The 19,574-nt window shown below is 52.4% G+C and overlaps 7 protein-coding genes across 7 annotated transcripts; 4 read left to right on the top strand and 3 right to left on the bottom strand.

Annotated features, from left to right (window-relative positions):
- Positions 1-108: 108 nt before the first annotated feature.
- Positions 109-1,642, bottom strand: LY79DRAFT_368670 (tat pathway signal sequence). Its single transcript, XM_060552813.1, has 3 exons — positions 1,378-1,642; positions 617-1,311; positions 109-559 (listed from the first exon to the last, which is right to left on the bottom strand). The coding sequence occupies exons 1-3, from the start codon at positions 1,519-1,521 to the stop codon at positions 205-207; spliced, it is 1,194 nt and encodes a 397-aa protein (XP_060409822.1). The 5' UTR covers positions 1,522-1,642; the 3' UTR covers positions 109-204.
- A 4,357-nt stretch (positions 1,643-5,999) lies between these two features.
- Positions 6,000-7,155, top strand: LY79DRAFT_524166 (uncharacterized protein; the record flags this gene model as incomplete). Its single annotated transcript, XM_060555601.1, has 2 exons — positions 6,000-6,360; positions 6,473-7,155. The coding sequence occupies 2 exons, from the start codon at positions 6,000-6,002 to the stop codon at positions 7,153-7,155; spliced, it is 1,044 nt and encodes a 347-aa protein (XP_060409821.1).
- Positions 7,156-8,666: 1,511 nt separating this feature from the next.
- Positions 8,667-9,556, bottom strand: LY79DRAFT_524074 (uncharacterized protein; the record flags this gene model as incomplete). The annotated part of the gene is made up of 2 exons (XM_060555592.1): positions 8,667-9,313; positions 9,379-9,556. 2 exons carry the CDS (start codon positions 9,554-9,556, stop codon positions 8,667-8,669), a joined length of 825 nt encoding a protein of 274 aa, XP_060409820.1.
- A 986-nt stretch (positions 9,557-10,542) lies between these two features.
- Positions 10,543-11,097, top strand: LY79DRAFT_524177 (uncharacterized protein; the record flags this gene model as incomplete). The annotated part of the gene is made up of 4 exons (XM_060555606.1): positions 10,543-10,586; positions 10,662-10,866; positions 10,931-10,978; positions 11,044-11,097. The coding sequence occupies 4 exons, from the start codon at positions 10,543-10,545 to the stop codon at positions 11,095-11,097; spliced, it is 351 nt and encodes a 116-aa protein (XP_060409819.1).
- A 2,776-nt stretch (positions 11,098-13,873) lies between these two features.
- Positions 13,874-15,656, bottom strand: LY79DRAFT_695567 (major facilitator superfamily transporter; the record flags this gene model as incomplete). The annotated part of the gene is made up of 4 exons (XM_060564820.1): positions 14,904-15,656; positions 14,317-14,836; positions 14,169-14,253; positions 13,874-14,115 (listed from the first exon to the last, which is right to left on the bottom strand). Exons 1-4 carry the CDS (start codon positions 15,563-15,565, stop codon positions 13,874-13,876), a joined length of 1,509 nt encoding a protein of 502 aa, XP_060409818.1. The 5' UTR covers positions 15,566-15,656.
- A 2,239-nt stretch (positions 15,657-17,895) lies between these two features.
- On the top strand, positions 17,896-18,515 carry LY79DRAFT_695562 (uncharacterized protein; the record flags this gene model as incomplete). Its single annotated transcript, XM_060564819.1, has 3 exons — positions 17,896-18,011; positions 18,071-18,136; positions 18,203-18,515. The coding sequence occupies 3 exons, from the start codon at positions 17,896-17,898 to the stop codon at positions 18,513-18,515; spliced, it is 495 nt and encodes a 164-aa protein (XP_060409817.1).
- Positions 18,516-18,714: 199 nt separating this feature from the next.
- On the top strand, positions 18,715-19,065 carry LY79DRAFT_480710 (uncharacterized protein; the record flags this gene model as incomplete). Its single annotated transcript, XM_060553265.1, has 1 exon — positions 18,715-19,065. A coding segment is annotated over one exon (351 nt), but the record flags the coding sequence as incomplete, so codon positions are not given.
- Between the last annotated feature and the right edge of the window lie 509 nt (positions 19,066-19,574).

Raw genomic sequence — 19,574 nt, 5'->3', positions numbered from 1 at the left:
CCTTGTCTCCATTGTACATGCTGTACCTGGGGTCTTTCTGGCTGGGTGCTCCCCTCCTCGCCCATCATTAGATTACAGTTGGACTCGGAACAGATATCAATGATCGTCATATGTCCTGGTTCCTTCTACTGTGCTGGGAGTCTCAAAACTCCATCCGGCCGCTGAATCCCTCGCTAGCTGTCGTCGTCAGTCGCGCTTGGTGATTTATGCATGGCCAGCAGCGGGTGCAGCCTTAGGAGCCTCGGCGGGAGCCTCGGCAGCGGGAGCCTCAGCAGCGGGGGCCTCGGCGGCGGGGGCCTCGGCGGCGGGGACCTCGGCGGCAGGTGCCGCGGCGACAGGCGCAGCTACAACGGGGTTGGCAATGTTGGCAGCGGCGATGGTCTTCTGGGCAACCTGAAGGATGTTCTCCTGGCCAAGGGTGTTCTGAGGGAACCGAGAGTTGAAGCCAATGACATCCCGGACGGCGACAAAAGTCTCGGGCTTGACCATGAGGCGCTGGGTCGAGACAAGCCACTGGACACCCTCGCTGCAGGGGGGAGTGGTGAGGGAACCCATGTAGCTTGGAGCACGGTTAGTGACAGTGCACATAGGAAGGGGATCAAACACGGCGTCTTACCTCTGGAAGCTGCCGGCAGAGAGCAGGCTGACAACCTCCTGCATGTTCAGGGCGCCAGTCTTGGTGACGGTTCCGGGCTCCTTGATGGCGTCGAGGGATGAGAAAACGGTCTCGAGCAGGCTGGAGGAAGCGGCAGCCTCGGCCTCGGCCTTGAGAGGAGTAAAACCCATCAAAGGGATGGCCCCGGGGGCGGCAGCGGCGGCACCAGCAGCGGCACGGCGTGACAGCTTGCTGCGGCGCTCGACGGTAGCATTTCCTTCCGCAGCACCCTCGGTGACGGGGGCCTCAGCGACGGGGGCTTCAGCGACGGGAGCGGCAGCGGCGGCACCCTGCTCCAGGTCGATGTAAGTGCCAATGACGGCAATCTCTTGGTTGGCGCCCTCGAAGACCATGTGCATCTCCATGGCCATGCTCTTTCCAGCATCGAGATGCTCGCTAGGCAAGTGGAAGTGGAACTGCTGCAGGGTGAAGTTGCTGCCGGCGACCTGCATCGACCCGCCCTTGGCGATGACTTCGACGGTGGTTCCGAGGTTCTCGAACTCAGTTCCCTCGGCCATATCAGGGATCTCAAGGTTGATGGAGTTTCCGGGGATAACATTGAAGGCGCCGGCGACCATGTCGATGGGGGACTGGGTGGTTCCGGTGGCGCAAAGGGCGTTGGCGGTGGTGTCCAGAGCGACCCAGTTCAGGGGACCCTACCAAACGCTGTTAGTCTTTGGGGGGAGAGCGCCTGGCGAGGGGCGGAGGGTGTTGGTACTCACGGTGCTACCGGTGTAAGCAAAGTTGTTGACTTTGACCTCGCCACCCTCGGCGCGGGGGTCAATGTGCGTTCCGTAGGCGCACGAGGCGAGGACCCGGGAGACGGAGGCGGCGAAGAGGCCGGCGGTAAAGATACGGGAAGCCATTGTAATGAAGGTAGGTTACGGGACCAGCGCGTGGGAGGCCTACAAGGGGGTGGAAGGAAAGAAGGAATAGAAGCGTGTCTTGAGGGGGAAAAAGTAAAGTAGATTATTGAGACAAAGGTATGGACCAGCCCTCTAGGGGAAGAAACGAAACGAACGGTGAAGAAGTAAAAGGTGGTGAAGAAAGGACAGGCAATTTGATGATGGAGGGAAACGGAATGAGGCGAGAAAAAGAAGAACTGGTGTCACGATGGCATGATGTCTATATAGTTGGCAAGCGACAGAGAGCAGTCAAGCGATATGAGGAGGATTAAGTTGGACAATCCAAGAATAGTAACAGTCCCGTTGAGCCCATGCGGAAGCGAACGAAGCGGCGAAGAAGAAAATCGTGGTGAGGATCTTGGCGGGTGCTTCATCCAGGGTGTCGAGGAGCACGGAGAGGTCCAAAAGCAAAATGACGGAGCAGCAGGCCTAGTGAAGCTGAGGGTTCCCTGTGTTTGGGGGATGGGCGGCCCCGTTTCCCACTGTATCGCAGGCGTGTTTCTCGCGAACAGAGCAGGGACGCTTTCAAGCTTCCCCGTCCAATGCAACGGTACTCCGTATGTCATCTGGACTATGGGCTGAGGGAGGGTCGGGCACCTGAGCGAAAGAGAGCAGAAGGCCGGGGCGTTTGTCGACCCTTGTCGCGCGATGACAGGATGGGAGTGCTTCGGCAGGGTGAAACTGCCAGGCTCCGGAGGGCTCAAGGAAGTGTGGGGAATATGGCCATTTTGTCGGTCCAGTGCTTGGCCACGGCGGCGAGGGATGAGAAGATCCTTGCGGGCGAGCGTTGCATGAGTCTCAATGTGGGAGAGCTGGAGGGACGAGCGAACGAAGTCTCGGTACTGGTATCCGTAGTTCGGACGGAGTGGATGCCCCGTCCCAAAGTCGCCTATTGCTGATGTCCTTGTTGAGACGACGGCCAGCCGCTGTCAGCATCGACGCGGGAAATGACCCTTCCTGAACGATGGCGATGGTAATTTCCAGCAGAGGCGGCAGGACGAAAGAGCTAAAAACAAGTTTTTTGGAATGATGAACTAGCGTTCGTCAACGTGAGGCCGGAGAATATGCGTCCAAGAAGAAACAACAGATGAGGCTCTTGGAGGTTCCAAGAAGCCGAGAGATGCACCCAAGACTTTGACATAGCTGCTCGTGTGGAAGTACCTCTGGACGGTGCGGATGGTGGGCGAGAGGGGATGTACCTCGAACCACGCACGTGACGTGTCATGTCTCATGAGTTCCTTCCACTACTGGTACGTGTACAAGAAGAGGTGGAAGGTGCGATGCCCACAGACAGTGGAGACGAGTTACTGGACAGGTAAGGAGCCACCGGATGGCAGGTGCAGGTCAGGGGGAGAGTTGATGGGCAAGAACCTTATCGCTCATTGGCAACACCTTAACCTTAACGCCCTTTAGAGCATGCATAACCATAAACCATGAACCATCACCAAAGGCCTGGGTCTACACCCCATACCCGTGTATCTTCTGCCAGCCTGTCCCTCCCTCCCTCCCTCCCTCTTCTTCAAACACGGCGAGAGAAAGAGAGACTGTATTCGGACGACACAGGGGCTCCTTTGGCGCAAATCCTGTAGCCAACGTCGCATGCTGAGACGGCGCACCAAAGGCGAAAGCAGCCAGTTCCAGACCGTGGCCAAAGAGAAGGGGGCCGCAAAGTCAAGGTCGCCCCGTGGAGCCTGCGCGCATACCCGTCACCGCAGCACGATCCATGATCGAGCTTAACCAAAGGCTTGACGAATGCGCCAAGACTGGCGAGGCATTGGGTTATGCTGGGTTACGCGGGGTTGAACGGGATATGAGAAGGGATGACAGGGAGAAGTAGTTGGGGGAGGGGAACAGCTGATTTTTGCAGGGCCAAGAGCTTCAATGGTCGCCAAGTCAAACCGTTGGGGGCACCGACGAAAAGATGCTAGTGAAAAACGGGATGCGAACCACAACCTGCTCACGACGACCCGGAGAATAGCGAGATGAGAGATGACTAAGCGAGATCGCCCGTGTGTGGCTGAGCCAATGGATTGGACTCGCCATGTGGGAGCAGAGTTGGCCAGTGCGCTCCGTGGCACACGCGTGACAGTGTGCTAAGCGTGCCATCCAGGCGGTACGGTGCTGGAGGCTCCTTCCCTGTGCTTAGCGCCTGTCTCTGTTGTCGGCTGCTGTACGTACCGTTCCGAGTACGCATACGCTCTCTAGGTCGGTACCCAGGTACGGTAGGTTGATCGTACAGTAATACCACCTCCGCCGGCCGCGCGCCTCGCTCGCCAAGTCTTGAACCCTCCTGACTCCGCCTGGGCATGTCTCACGCTTTCCCCAAGCAAGCAAGTCAGGGGACCTGCAACAAGCCTCTGCCCTCCGCTTCTCGGCCTTCAGCCAATCTTCGTCGTCGCAAATGACATCGACGCCGCATTCGCCTTCCGTCGTCCGTCGTCTCTTCTTCTCTCGTCCTCCTCACCGTCTATTCCCACGCCTTCGCCACATGCTTCATTCGTCGTATCCATCCCTCTCCGCCCTCTCCACCGCCCGTATCCACCTCCTCCCATCGGCACCGCCTGCCCTCATCTCGAGCTCCTTGGCGCGCCCCAAACGTCAGACGCACCTCATCACGCCAAGTCCCAGCGCCTACCGCAACCGCATCTGATGTTGTGACGACTGCGGTACACGGACGATGTACCGTGACAGCTCGCTCGAGAGCCCTTCCTCAACGCCTGCCCGCCGGCCGGTCCTCCCGCTCAAGTTCCGATTGAGATGGCCACGCAGAATAATGCGACGTTGCCCACCTTACCCACCCATTTTGTTTTTTGCCCGGCACACCCCTGGCGACCTCCGAATGTCGTCTTGGAAACCAAGCAGTCGTCACCTCTTGCCAGTTTTCGGGTTTCCAATCGTCCTTCTGCGACGCATAAACCACGCCGATGGCAGCCAGCGACCGCGAGCCAAGTCCAACCTCAGCTCATATTTCGTCAACACTGCCCGTCCTGTTGGCTTGTCAGTCGGTCCCTCCAGCTTCCGCAAGATCATCGGCGTCTACGCTGTCTGTTAGCCAAACACCAATGACGCAGCGGAGGTAACGCCTTCATTGAGCAACGCAGACAGTTGCCTCTCGTGACACTGCTATGACCGCTCTCAACTTGGAACCGGACTCTTGAAAGGTGCTCTAACGAGCATTCCTCAAACGAGCCTGCGAGAAGCAAAGAACAAACAAAAGAAACGGCAGCTTGCACCTCTGGATGAGAACCCCTAGCACCATCGTCTTCGGATCACATATGCAATGATTGGCTTGTCCCGGCCAAAGATTTTGGCATGTCTTCTCCGCATCAGACTCGCTCAGCTTGTTCTAGCCCTTGCGGATACGCCACTAAGGCTGAAACCCGGTCATTAGCCCCTTTCTAGGTTACATTCTTGGCCATCGAATCCTGCAGTACTTGGCACTTGGCTGCTCGGCGCCCTACTGCGAGCCTCCGACTGTCTGCCGAGACAGACAAGCAAAAAAGCTTCCGGTTGCCCAGCCCCTAACTAAGCCCAAGGGAAATCTTCGACAATCGCCCAAGACGAACATGACCAGATATTGGTAGCTAAACGCAATCCCTCCTTTATCATGACTGAAAACTCCTTGTCCCCAACTGATAGCATTTGTTTTGGCATGGTATCGCTTAAACTACCTGATTGAGAACGGTTGCCTCCACTGACGTTCTTCTTGACCGATGATCGACGGATTGAAACGTCCAACCCCCCTAACGGTGCAGAACAGCGGCGCCATTCGGCCCCGTATCACGAAACATTGATTCTCTGGCTAGTGAGATTGGTTGGTCGGACAAGGAGAGTAACAAGACTACGGTAAAATCTCGCATGATGGCTATGCCCCTGAGAAAGTCTTAGAGTTGAGACTCCTCGGTCGGTTTATTAGTCCACCCGGATGTCTGGTTTGTTCGCTGCTCGCAACCCTTTGAAGCCACTAACACCAATCCCCACCAGCCATATTTCAGTGGAGATCATCGGCCGAAAGCCCGGCCTAGAGTGGGACCTTCGCAAACCGGATTCGGAATGCGAGGGTCCACAAAACGGCAATCATCGTGTCCCTCCCGAGTAGAGTCGCCTGCGTAATATGGCTCAACGGACTCGAGCACGGCTGAAAATGATGGAGTCATGATGAGTGAAGCCGCGATTACATTGGGCAAGCCGAAGGGTTCTCGTTCCCGCTAGCGCGCTCGTAGCAGTCTAGTTGCCCAACCTAACCCTTCCGGGAATCCGAAGCTATGCGAGCCACGATATCCCAGTATTTATAAAGTGATTGCATCTTGAAGCCGGTGAATTGCCCATGCTTCCATCACCAACCCATCAACGTGCAACAGCAAGGATATCGACAGCTCAATCCTATCTATTCTACGTTCTCACTAAATTGAACCCTCGTGAGAAATAAAACAAAAAATATGGTCACCATCGCCCAAGTACGGCGGTCCAACGCCCAGCTTACAGCGGAGACCGTTCCACGGACAGCCGTTTTCGTCGGCGGAACATCGGGCATCGGCAAACTCACTCTCGTCGAGCTTGTCTCCCTCGGCTTCCCCGTAAAGGCGTACGTCGTCGGCCGCAAGGCCACCGAGACCGCCACGAAGCCGCTGCTCGAGGACCTGAGCCGGAGGAACCCGTCTGCCGAGCTCGTCTGGGTCGAGGGTGAGGTCTCGCTCCTCTCCGAGACGAAGAGGATCTGCGAGTGGATCAAGGCGAGGGAGTCGCGGCTCGACTTCCTTTGCCTGACGGCGGGGTATGCCCCCTTTGGCGGGAGGAACAGTAAGAACCACCACCGACGACGAAACCCCACTCTTCTATTCCCCCTTTCTCTCACCTCTATTTCGTCTCATTTTTGATACTGGAAGCCGCTAATGCGTCGGGAAACAAACAGACACAGTGGAGGGGCTGGACGTGACGCACGCGCTCGAGTACTATGGCCGCATGCTCTTCACGCTGCACCTGCTCCCCCTCCTGCGCGCCGCCCCGGCGGCGCGCGTGCTCACCGTCCTCGCGGGCAGCATGCTCCGCGGCGGCGGCGGCGCGGGTGGCCTCCTCCTGGACGACCTCAACCTCGAGGGGCCGGGGGCCTTCGGCGGCGTGCGGACGCAGACGCACATGGCCGTCATGAACACGCTCTTCCTCGACCGGCTGTCGGCGGAGCCGGGCAACGAGGGCGCCGTCACCTTCGTGCACAACTGGCCCGGGGCCGTGGACACGGGCAACATGGTGCGGTACCACGTGCCGAGCCTCTGGTCGCCGATACCGCTGACGGCCCTGCTGCGGCCGCTGTTCCTGGTGGTGGGGTTCAGCGAGAAGGAGGCTGGGGAGAGGCATCTCTACGTCGCGACGAGCGGGGGGATCGGCGGCGGCGACGGGCCTCGGGTCATAGACGGTGGTGAGAGGAAGGGAGGGGGAAGGAGGAACACGAGGGGGCAGGAGGGGCGGCGGGGGCTGTTTCTGGTGGACCACAAGTGTGAAGTGGTCGATAAGAGCGAGATCATGAGGGATTTGAGGGGCGAGGCGCAGAGGAAGGTATGGGAGAAGACCATGGAGATTCTGAGGCCGTATCTGTGACGATGTTTATGTGGGAGGCGGCTTCGGATTAGTACCTTTCCCCTTTGTTTAAATTCACGATTCCTCATATTTACCCTAGCTCCATATATAAACTCGCTGATCGAATACTCAGCTGCTGCCTTTATTGCAGAAACCTAGCATAGAAAGTTCCCCAAGTTTCAGCCATCTCGAGGAATGACATCATTTATAAAGAGAAACACCGTGCGCCATGCCATTTAACTGGCCTTCACAGTGCTTTGATGTGCCTGGGGAACTGCAGCCCAACCCGGATGTTGGTGGTATCAGGATGAGGAAACCGTCGTTTCTCGCAAATCTCAGATCGCCATGCTTTATTACTGACATCTAACACGCTGGCAGGTACTGATGGGACAAGCTAGGACCACCTAGTGCTTGGCTCTTCTTGTTGTGTTCTACTCCCTGCTAGTCTTTAACCTAGAACCCCTTCAAAGATAGGAACGTGGACGTATAGTCGCTAGAAAGTAGACAAGATAGGGTGCTAAACTATATTGACTAGACAGCATTAAAGGCCTTTGACTGCTTCCTATAGTAGATAGATAGGAAGCTTCTAACGTTTATACTGCAGTAGCTACTACAACGTCAGTATCTATTTGAAACTAACAGCTCCAATAAGTAGATCAAAGCTTTAGAAGATGAAGTGCTTAATCATTTCACTGTTTCTATCCTGTATAAGACTAACACAGCACTTCCAGGCTGTTTGGAGCATCTGCGTCCAGCTTCTTACCGGTTTTGATATCCTCCTGAACGGCTTTTTTAGCCTTAGAAGCTCCTCGATATTGACATGCTACTGGCATCTTGTTGCCTACATAGCTTGGTTTTCCTGTCTACCCTATATTGCCTGCCTGGCAATCTCTCGAAGGAACTTGCATTGGAACCATGCCAAACGGCAACTAGGACTATTCTCCATGGCAATCTTATGCATTGGTCTCCTCACGGCCCTCGGCCCAACGACGTGTTTCAACTTGATTAAAAATTAGGAAACAGCAAGCATACCGGCGTCGAACTCTCGCTGCTTTTTCCATCACCATATTGCAGCTGCCTTGTATAATAAGCATAGCTGTCATGGCGGTGGCCGTTGCGAACTTGATGCAGATAACATCTTTTAGGCTTATGAGTGTAACTTTCAAAGGTGGTTCAACGCGAAGTCACATGCAGCAACGGCAATGCAGCTTTCAACGCAGTCCGACTAGTTTCATGAGAAATGGTTCGAAAGGCGTACCATATATAAATTTAAAGCGCGGCCCTTGTTGTGGATTCATGAGGTGGGACAACAAATAATTATTGTAATTATAACCCATTGCGCGGGCTTTAAAGTCTGCTAGTTTCCATAGCAAAATAAATTACCCTAAGAAAATTATTGAAGAAAGTAATATGTAAATGGGAGCTTAAGTCTCAACTTTGTACAAGATGCGCCGCGAGTCGCGAGCGAGGGTGTGGATATGAGCATTCCCACTATACGTTGGGGTAGCAAGGGTCTCCTCAGTGTTGATCATTTAACGGAACTCGCCGGATCCCTGGCAGCGGGTCAGAGGAAGGCCTCTCTGTCTCTTGATGCAAGCAGTGATAGCACCACCAACCCAAGAGACACCCTCGTAGGAGCCATCCTCGTGGGAGTCAGCCATGAAGGTACCAGTCTGGCGGAGGCTGCCGGGGCATCCCTGGTAGGTACGTCCGTAGCGGCGGTTGGTCCAAGGACGGCTGACGACAACGCCGGTGTAGCCGTTATCAATAGTTCCGCGGATGAGGTAGCCCTGCTGCGTGGTCCATGAGCGGGTGTAATCGACGCCAAGGCTGGACTGGAGACGGTCCTTGACAAAGCCGAAGTCAACGCCAGCGCTAACACTAACGCTGTTGGTGATAGACCAGTACTTGGCGATAGTGATGTCAATGCCCGCTCTGCCGGCGCCGATGACAACAGGGGACATCTGCACGTCCCAGTCGACAAAGCGCTGGTTCTTGTCGATGATGAGCTGGATGTCGCGGCTGCAGTCGCGCTTGTCGAGATCGGTGGCGTTGTGGGGGATCTCGCTCAAGTCATCGGGCTTGAAGTTGAGCCACTCTTCGTCGACGGCGGGGGGCTCAGGCAGGATGTTCATGGTCTTGATGAGCAGGTTCCAGGTGTCCTCGGTGACGATGTGGGCTGAGGCGATGTCGCCATGTTAGCGAGTTGAGACATACAGAAGGAGTTGGAGAGTTTCGGCTTACTGCGACCCGCGGCTCCGAAGACGACAAGCTCGCCGTTACGGAGGCTGCGGTCGGCCTCCTCGGTGATGTTGGAGGGCGGCGCGGGGACCCCGGCGGGCAGATCTAGGTTTGCAACCGGGGCGGCGCTGACAGCGGCGGCCGCGGCCGTGAGGAGGGTAACGAAGCGAGTAGAAACCATTGTATTAGAAATGAGACTACGAGTGTAGTAGTTGCAAAGCAAAGACTGAGAGTGAGGAGGACCGGAGAGTGAGAGGGGTGGAGGCTGAGGAGACTGAGGGATGAGGGGTGAGGAAAGGTTGCTAAACGGTGGAATTTAACGAGGACTTTATACACGGAGCCATCTTTGAGGACATTGCAGTTTCTCGTCTTCAATCTAACAAGACTCATCTACCCCCATCACGATATGAGGTTGGCCAGTCGTATCAACAACGCGACGAGTGAAGCTCACCCCAGAAAGACGAACCTATCACAGGCGTACCCATGCGAATGGGTCCAGCGTCAACATTGCGAGTCATGGTGAGATGTGCAGACAAGCTCAAGGTCTGCCCGCTTTCGGAGACAGGGGAGTCCCAGGCCCGTTTACTAGAACAGCTCAAGTCTCGTGGTATGACTTCCTATCCACTCGACTAGGTGAGGGACAGCCCCTCGACCGCCCGCAAAGACCATCAAAACGATATCGGATTGTCCACCTTCTTCATCGAGTTTAGGCAGTACCAAATCATGCGATTCGGGATCCATCGAGCGGTCCCATCGAGCGGTTGGGCCAAGAAGTACCGGTTGTTAACCAACACACTATGCTGTCACGGTCTGCTGCGGCATTGTCCACAGTCGAGATGAGTGATGGACGGCAACAGTGCGCAAGGCCAGAAATTACCGAAATCGACCTTGACAGGGGACGCGTAATGCGTTCCGATAGTTTGGGCGTAATTTGTTTTCTGATTCTCTACGGAACTACGGCACGAGAGGTGAAGGTCATGAGATGTGATATCCCTGAGATGGTGTAAGCGGCGATCAGAACATATTTCTCTATATGAGCCTCTAGCTGAACCTGCCGTCGAGAGTAAAAAAGGTACTCGTACAGTAGCCTCAAATCACCCAAGTCCTTCATTCCTCTAATTCCTATCTTGTCCTCACAAGTATACTCGACATCGATTCCAAGCCAGAATGCAGCTCACTACCCTCTTCACTTTTGCATCTTTGACCGCCGTGTACGTTTCTCCCTATGAGGGAAATGAGAAATTGCGGCGATAGACGATCAGACATCTGCTGACGAGTGATAACAGCGCCTTTGCTAAACTGCACAGCGCTGCTGTCTGTGTCAGGAACAGACAATATGGTAGCACAGGCAACGGAACGCCTGGCGGTATCGCCTACGGGTCCTACACTAAATACGAGATCGCCACCGACGCAACCCAATGTGCCTGCACCCACTACAGGAACCGCCATACTGGCAGCCACCAGTGGGACACTTGCCCCGACTGCCACTTTGTGAGTTCCACCAGCCGATTCCCCCGAGCCCGGAGAACACGTCGATCTAACTCTTGGCCCCTAGGATGGTATCCAATGTCTCTCAGACGGCTGGCACATTGGCGGTGACGAGGTATATTCATCTCACCCCGGTGCTTGGGTGCCAGAAGTGGCATGCTAACCTGGTACTGTTTCTAGATGACCTACTACTGCGAGAAGCTGTGTGGCTCCCAAGGTGCTGAAGCCAACTAAGCCCCACAGTTGATGAACTCATCATCGTGGCGATTAATGCTGGGGATGTTGAGTGAAGTGTGGTAATATGAAAGGAACTCTTCGCTTCTGATATCATTCCGATACCGATTTTGTAATAGCTAGTCACATGCACATACATTCTGTGTTAATATTTACACACTTATGTACACACATTGCTTTGCATAATGGTCTGCTTGTGATCTTCTTAGTGGCACGAGTCGATATGATAGTTTTTCCCTTCATTGCAAGCCCGGTCTTTTGCCTATTGAGGTACATAAGTTCACAAGAATATTAATAATAAAAAACGATGCCATGCTTCTTTTCACCTCAGGCAAAGGTTTTAGTCGCCTAGATTTCAATACATCTTGTTTCCCTCAATGTTCACTTACGCCTTGGCCCTCCGATGGAATTCGAACTCGCGTAATGGTCACTTGCGTCCCTGGTGGCTTCTTGTCGAGAATTCAACCCGAGATGCCATCAGTGCCCCACAGTCGTCACTCGGCACTAATCTACAGAATCCGCGGGGAAAGGCGCCACAGGGTCGGGAATCTTCCGTGGCCAACGATACATACCGTTTGGGTGCCTATTTCGTCCGCGCAAGTGACCATGTGCGACCTCGTGGATCAGGCTCCATTCCTCCACGGTATAAGATGAGGATCAGGTCCGGTATAATACGAAGCGAAAATAAACGTGTTGTTTTCGCCAAGATGTTGTCGATCAGTTGAAAGTCACTAGTCATGCAACCCAAAGCCTGATAAGAATCTACATCGTACATCGCCTTGCATGCAGGACCCTGCATCCCACCGGAATACCGCCTGTGAGACAGACAAGGGCCACTGGGTATTTGGGCTTACCCTCAGCCGCTTGGGAGGGTTGGTTCTGTCTAGTCTACTTATGGGTAACATGACATCCCTTCCAGCATGTCCGGGACTTTCCGAGGATGTGTGGGGTTGTCCTGACACTGGCCTAAGAGGCAAAGTGCTATTGAAAAAGTGTAACTTTAATCTTATGTCTCCCCGGAAGGAGGGTTGGGTCGTGTACGGTACCCAAGCTACCACAGTATGCCTATTGCCATAACGACCTTGGGGCTTCCCCAACTCGTATTTGCTGTAAAGACCGTGACATGGTCGAGTCTGCTACTCTTAGTTTGTATAGCGGGGCGATGGAGGATCTGGGAACGGGTCGAAGTTTACCATTACATTCGTTCGTACGAAGCACGTGGGGAAAGAGTGTCTTTGGCGGTGAAGGGGTAATGAAATATAACCGGTTCGCCTGAACATTGGGCATGCTCGAGAGCAAGGGGAGATCGACTCGCGGTAATGTTTAAGGACCTGGTGCGGGTTCTCAATCTTGCTGAGTCCACCATTGTTCGAATCTAGTTTAGCCTAATAGTTCGGATGGCTTGATCCACTAAACAGGCAAGGAAGCATGGGGGTAACCCGGACCAACTCATAATCACGGGATCGTCAGGCTTCTCTATGCGATGATATGTCCAATGACAACATGGTACTGCACAACTACACAACATCAGATGTACCCTGTAATAACACGGTTGCGGGGTGCAATTTAGCTCACCAGTCGGCCGATCACAAACCGCGTTGCGTCCGCGCCCACTAAACATAGTCCAACGAGATCGACCAAGGCTACAGTGGCAGCGCATTAGCTGCAGATCGATCGTCAAGTGAAGAGGTCGGTTCTTTCGGGCCAAGGCTTATAATTGATCCACAGTCCAAGATGGATTAATCCACCTGGTATCAAAAGCGACAGAATGCATTCTTTGAGCGTTCGGGCAAATGGCAGCCATGTCAGCGACGCTAGCTGGATTTGAGCAACTTACCAAATAATCAGAGCTGTCGGGTCAGGCGGCTCAGACCAGGTGTAGGAACGATGTGATCACATTGCCCGGTTTCGCAATGATATCACTCGAGAAACACAAGTCGGTCTGACTCCGAGTCGTGTTTCTGACCCATACGATGCCACTTCCATTCGCAATGAATATTATCTTCTGATTTAGTCCCACAATACGTTGAGTGGCCTAGAGCATTCGTACACGTGCGTACATCAGTGAATGAGGCGAAAACTTGCTCTTGAATACGAGACAGCCAGCTTCCCTTCCGGCCACCAGTCCTAACTTGAGTCAGTTATCTTGTAGAAACCATTGAATCACCACAGGCTTTTACGACACCGCAGAGCAAATAAAGTTGAAACCACCAAAAACACTGGTCGCTCTAGCTACCACTCTTTTGCGAGATTGGTTCACTTTGACGCCCCACACCATACTATTGGATATAGGACGTGCACCCTAGTTGAACTACTCCGTAGTGTGCAAGCTTGTTCTGTATGGGGATCCCTTCAGTAACATCGTCAAATGGAACGTCCCCAAAGTGGATAGCCGTACCGCAATCCTGCATACTTGTGTAACTGAGACGTCATTTGATACCCATACAAGATAAGAATGGCTTAGTGACGGTTCGGATCCTACGAAACCAGTCGATCAGAAAGCTTAGATTGGGACCGCCTCTACTACCAATTGGCTACCGGAAGTAAGTGCTAGCGGCTTGACTCCGAGAGCCCGAAAGTTCTTATCGCATGGGTTACGTTCCACAGTTTTGTACGTAAGGCCATTGGATGGCTGCTTGCAATGGCCACACCGACTGATCGTGTCATCGATTGTGGGTTATTAATTGTCGCCCAGCTGAAAGCTGCCCAGGTAAGGAAACAAGGTTCGAGGGTGAGCAGACCATTCGGAATACGAATTTCCATGTCATCATACACATCAGTTGATATACCTGAACTCCGGATGGAGATAACCAAGTGTAGCAACCCTGTCTTCGGCAGCCTCCACTCTATAATCACGTCCACCTTGCGCACGCTTTTTATTCTCCCATTTCTGATAGACTGCTAGTCCCAGGGATGCAACGATAACAGATGCTGCAGTAGCCATGTTCAGAGTATTGCCAATGCGATAGCCTGTCTTCGCATCGGTGTTGATATAACTCCAGGTGGCGGTGATCGATCCTTCACTTGTGTTAGGCGGTTCTCGTGGCCATTTACCTGCGATGTAGACTTACCGATGTTGGCCAGGCCAGAAACAGCACCGTTTGCTACGTTTCGCATTGTATCAGGAGCTGCATTAGCCAGAGTCCAGCTGATAATCTATATACAACTTGGTAAGCTGGAGGTTCACTGCGTTGCTGTACCCATCGTGTATCAACCAACCAACGTGCCAAAACTGTAACCTCCCGCGATGTTGAGGAAGATTGCGGCATATCTCGCTTGCGCGTTTGTTGAGGTCAGCCATATGGAATATCCGATGACATTCAGGGTCGCGCACACGGCAATGGCGACTCCGTGCATGCGCGTTTTCATAGTGATGTATGCGACGCTGAGGCCGAAGATCATTCCGAAGATGGGTGGAGGCACCGACAACAGCTGAATTTCCACAGTCGAGCGGCCTGGATAGTTGAGTTTGAGAATCGTGACCGTGAAGATTGACAGGCCTTGCACTGTGATTTGGTCACATATGTGTATCCAGGCGCCGACAAGAACGTTGACGTTTACCACGCCGCGTTTGATGAGTCCCCAAGTGATCTTCTCTTTGTGCTCACAAATCGCAGGCTGATCGTGGAAAATGCGGGCCATTGCAAGGGCTCGCTCTTCCTCGTTGAAAGTGCGCGTCTTGGAAGGATCCGCTGGAAACAGGTATAGCGAAAGGATTCCAACGCCAATGGTGATTATCCTTGACTGGGCTGTTAACGATGCATTCCAAAGCACAGCCTAAAGAAAGGAAGTAACAGGTTACGTGCCCCTCAACCAAGAATATGTTCCTCCACGAAGAGACAGACCCAATGCTTCCGAGCGATAGCAGTCCCGAAGCGAGAAGACCGCCAAAAGCACTCGACAAGCCTGCAGCGGCGAGCATGAAGAAAGACACCCGAGTCGTCACTTCCCTGCGGCGATAGAAACGAGAAACCACATAGTTGAGTCCTGGGAACTGGAAAGATTCGCTGAGCCCGAGAAGCAGCCGAATCGCGTAGAAGCTCCCTTCGTTATGAATGAAAGCGGTGCAGAGAGTGACGATGCCAAAGGCAATGCAACTGATGGGCAGCATGATGAACCCAAACTTCTTGACGCTCAACGACGCGGGAATATCGGCGAAGAAATAGATGCCATAGTAGAGGCAGGCGCCGACGTTGAAGCCATATGCTCCCAGCCCTAGGTCTGCTTCTATGCCTGCTACTTTTGCGTTGCCGAGGTTCGTTCGGTCGAGGAAAGTGAGGAAGTACATGAGGAAGACCATCGGGAGCACTCGCAGGTCCTGCTTGCGGACCAGTCTCGCCTCGGCCGCGGGGTCGATGACATAGTGATGCGCAGCTTCCGCTTCTATGCTGTTGTCTGGGCCTGGGCGGACTGGCGCCGACAACAAATTGCCAGTGTTCTTCTCGGATTGGGTGGCGGTGTCAAACATCGTGACGGACAACCACGACTGGTTCGCGATTGGGTATAGAGATGTTTACGCATTTGGCATCGAGGTCGAGATGGTTTCTGTCGTTATTGCCGGCTCTTATTTCTGCGGCCAGGACTCTAGTGCATATTGGGGGCTACGTGGTGGCTTTTCGTGCATAAGATAGGACACATGACCAATGAGGCGGCACAGGATACAATGACCAAGCCCTCTCTTCCCAATGATATAGTGCCGAACGGTTACATGCGCGTTAAAGATATTACTCCTCGGGTATCGCACCCTGGTCTCAATACGCCTTATTTGTGAAACAAACAGCCAACTTGGATACTCAACCGTGTTCGAAAAAGCAGAGAAAGACCATGACTCTCGTGGATCAGGCGCTAAACCATAGATGTGCGGGGAGAAATTGTTAGGAAAAATGATGACCACAGGTGTTGAAAGGGCTCTGTACATGCATGTACTCAGAAATAGGGGTAAATCAAACTATTGTTCGGTGACTACTCTTTTCCAACTACAATTTATAGCTGACGTACAATAGTTATGTACTCAGTCATATGTGGTTAAGTCAGTCCAGTCCGTTCGTACAATGATTCCTACTGAGGTCTGGGTGTCTAATCTGATGACCTTTGTCCCTTGTGTACTGAATTATGGAATGTCGTACGATCAGGTGAAATTGATGTTCTAACAGGAAAATTCGGAACTTCTTGGATCTCAAGGACCTTGGATAGTCGGTTTCCCAAGCCTGATGCAAAACTGTGTATTACATCAACCTGTGATACTGTTAACGCTACAGAACTTGCTTAACGGCATCACGGGTCCAGGTTTAGTCAGATTTATTAGCAGAATTGTGTAGGATTACTTTTACTTCTAGTGGATGGGGAATCTGCGCTACAGCCTGCCATGAAACGCCTTATACCGAAGTTCTGGTGATACCAGAGTAGAATTGATTACAGTGGACATTTCCTACAAAGCTTCAGCATCTGCCTTAGAGTTTATTTGAATAGAGGAAGAAGCCTTGGAAACTAAGAAAAGGCGATCTTTCGACCTGGTCAATTTCTCAGTGAATCTAGTGTGCCTATCGCCATGCAAGAGTGAAGACCTCGTTGACCTTTGGTACCTACGCCACTGCAGATGACACCAGTGCTGGAAAGCAATAATGAAACCGTTATTTTATTCTCCTCTTTCTCTTGCGAGATGCTGTCAGTTGAACTTGATTACCTTTTCTTCCTGAGTTTTCATTCGAATCACAAACAGGTTTGACCATTTGGAGGATTAATCTGTGTGAATTGGAAAAGAACTGGAAAACTTCTGTCAAGTCGCATAACTACATAAAAGCCATTGCATGAAATCACTCCCTCTATCTTCAATATCTTGTTATCTTGTTGTGTATCTTGACCTGTTCCCTGAAGTCCGCCAGCACCTACTCGCCCCTTTATGGTGGCACGACTGTGTTGGCCGATATTTTCGCTTTGATTTCTTGATAGTACGTCTTCTGCAGGAGCACCTGTCTGGTGGCACCTAAGGCATATGTTCTGGAGGCAATAGTACTCAGTGTAACTGGCATAGCCAGCAAAAGCGCAGATGCCATGTCGTTGATGAGGATCATCGTCAACCGCTGCGGTTACTACAAAGGCCCATACCACACGCCTCTGTCCGAAACTTGTGTGCCATAGCAAAATAATAAGTTTTGATCAAGAAGAGAATTTGGAGAACGGAAAGCTGGACGATTTGGTACTCGCAAGATCGATAGTGAAGCTCAATGCCAACGACCACATCTACGGCACAGCCGACCTTTGTACCTACGCCACAACGACCACTATAAATAGTAATCAAGCCGAGACACGCCATAAGAAAACGAGACGCACCTGGCCAGGCGTCTCTGGTATTGGCCTTCCAGTTCTATGTATTTTTGCCCTCAACCGCCACTCTCTTCACCTCAAGAAGTACCATTATAGATACTCAAAACACGCAGTTCTTTCACATACGACCATACCCATTGGAGAACTCGGGATCCCGTCCGCTCTCCCATAGATAAGCCAATGAGGGCCGGATTAGTAGTTGGGTCGGTGACGACCAGCGAATACCTGGTGTTGTATGTACACTTTTGGCCTTTTTAGCGTTTGTTTCTTCAGATCGCCGCGGGACCTACCCGTACTACAAATCTTCACTCGTTTCCTACCGCTTGTTGTTTAATCTATTACATTACAAAATCCGAATGAAACGCCATAAGCATAACTTATACACTGACAGCCCCTCTACTCTCCTCACAAAAGACCATGCCTTCGAATAAACCTCGTGATTCATCAAACAGGAGGTCCGCTTGTACGAAACCAATGACTTCAAGTGCTGGCGGAGTGGTCTTTCATATGGAGACGGTTATCGCTGTTGTCACCGCTACATTTACGACACAAGAAGAAAGACACTCTTGGACTTTGATTGCATCTTTTATGTGGGTTGTCATATGACTCGTGTAGAAGTACGACTGTGCTGATTTGGCCATACAACTAGTTGCCTCTTGCTCTGGATTTCGATCACTACTGGGTTGTCTTTCTACTACCACGCCTTCTTGCTCAGGTATCATGCGCGCAAATTGTGGAAACCATTTCCTCCAAGAGATAACTGACTTTCCATGTATTACAGACAACGCTTTTGGTGCGCTGTATCGGTTATCTTGCCCACTCTTGTTTGGGCCGTACTCGTTTATACGAAAAACTCCGACGTTGGCCACGCCTTCCACTTTCTTCCCGTCTGCATCGAATTTGGCTTGATTCCACTTGCTATATCCTACCACGAAGAGCCTACAAAGCCAGTTACAGATGACGACAACCAAAGTCCAGCAGCGTACAACTTTCCAGACCAACAACTGTCCCCGGGAGCGGAAGCGGGATCTTTCGCGCCGCCACGAAGCGGATCAACAACGCTGCACAATCAACGGCAGTACGAGGCCGCTTAAGCGGAGCGTGCCACAGCCTCCCATACACGAAGGAACGATGTCCCAAACTTTTGAGGAGAAGTTTGATCGAGGCCCAACACCGAAAGCAGGTCGGCTATGGACCCCCGAAGAGGATCGCAGCAAGGCCCGCGAAGCCCCCCTCTCTCTTCACCCAAGGATATCATTCGAACCTCGTTCCGTGGCTGACAACACCGAGAGCATGATAAAGCAACCTGAGACACGTCCCATCAGCCAGGAGCAGCTTATCGCCGAGGTAAAAGGCATCTATGTTGGCCTTGTCTTGGTCGAGAGCAAGCGTATCGAAGTTGATAATGCCCAAAGCTCTGCCAGTGAGAGTGAATCGAGCCCCATACTCAACAACGACCGGTGGCAAGCTCTTGTTGCCCTTCATCACACTTTGCTTCGCGAACACCATGACTTTTTCTTAGCCAGCCAGCATCCATCAGCTAGCCCGGCCCTTCGACGGCTTGCAAGCAATTGCGCTATGCCAGCGCGTATGTGGAGGCACGGAATCCACTCCTTCCTCGAGCTATTACGCCACCGATTACCAGCCGCTGACGACGCCTCCAATGAGGAGGCTTGCGTCTCTTCTGGCTCCGACAAATCCAAGGTCACTGCGTCTGAGATCATTATCTCAACCCAGCCCGAAGACAACAACACCGCGACTACTAGAGACAAAAAAAAAGCGCCTTGTCTAAAATATTTTCTAACATGTATTTCAAGTTTACTTCTTGCTGTCTTTTCCCTTGGAATGAGTTTACGACTAGGATTAATCTGGTGTGGGCGGCAGCTTTAGCATAACAAGGGCCTTTTTTCTTTTTCTTTTTTTAGGGCGTTCTGGGCGGACGACACCAAAAACTCACATGTGCAAAGGCACAACCCTGTCTTTACTGTATAGCAGAGTGAGTCATTTTACTAGATATTACTGATTAGTCACGATACGATAGAACCAGACATGCTACATGTAGTCTGGCATGTGTGAATTATAGGTTAAAGACAACAACACCGCAACTACCAGGGACAACAAGAAGCGTCTTGTCTAAAAAGTTTTTGTTAGTA

This window comes from Colletotrichum navitas (genome assembly GCF_030913465.1).
Source record: "Colletotrichum navitas strain CBS 125086 chromosome Unknown LY79scaffold_77, whole genome shotgun sequence".
Lineage (NCBI taxonomy): Eukaryota > Fungi > Ascomycota > Sordariomycetes > Glomerellales > Glomerellaceae > Colletotrichum > Colletotrichum navitas.
The sequence above is the reverse complement of the archived record's forward strand: the minus strand, read 5'-3'. Positions and strand labels throughout refer to the sequence as shown.

What these genes read in the sequence shown, in the direction of transcription:
- LY79DRAFT_368670 (XM_060552813.1), bottom strand. Translation starts at nt 1,521, where the DNA reads ATGGCTTCCCGTATCTTTACCGCCGGCCTCTTCGCCGCCTCCGTCTCC. An exon ending in TTGCTTACACCGGTAGCACC is followed by an intron (nt 1,312 to 1,377) that starts GTGAGTACCAAC and finishes AGCGTTTGGTAG; the next exon opens with GGTCCCCTGAACTGGGTCGC. An exon ending in TCTGCCGGCAGCTTCCAGAG is followed by an intron (nt 560 to 616) that starts GTAAGACGCCGT and finishes CCGTGCTCCAAG; the next exon opens with CTACATGGGTTCCCTCACCA.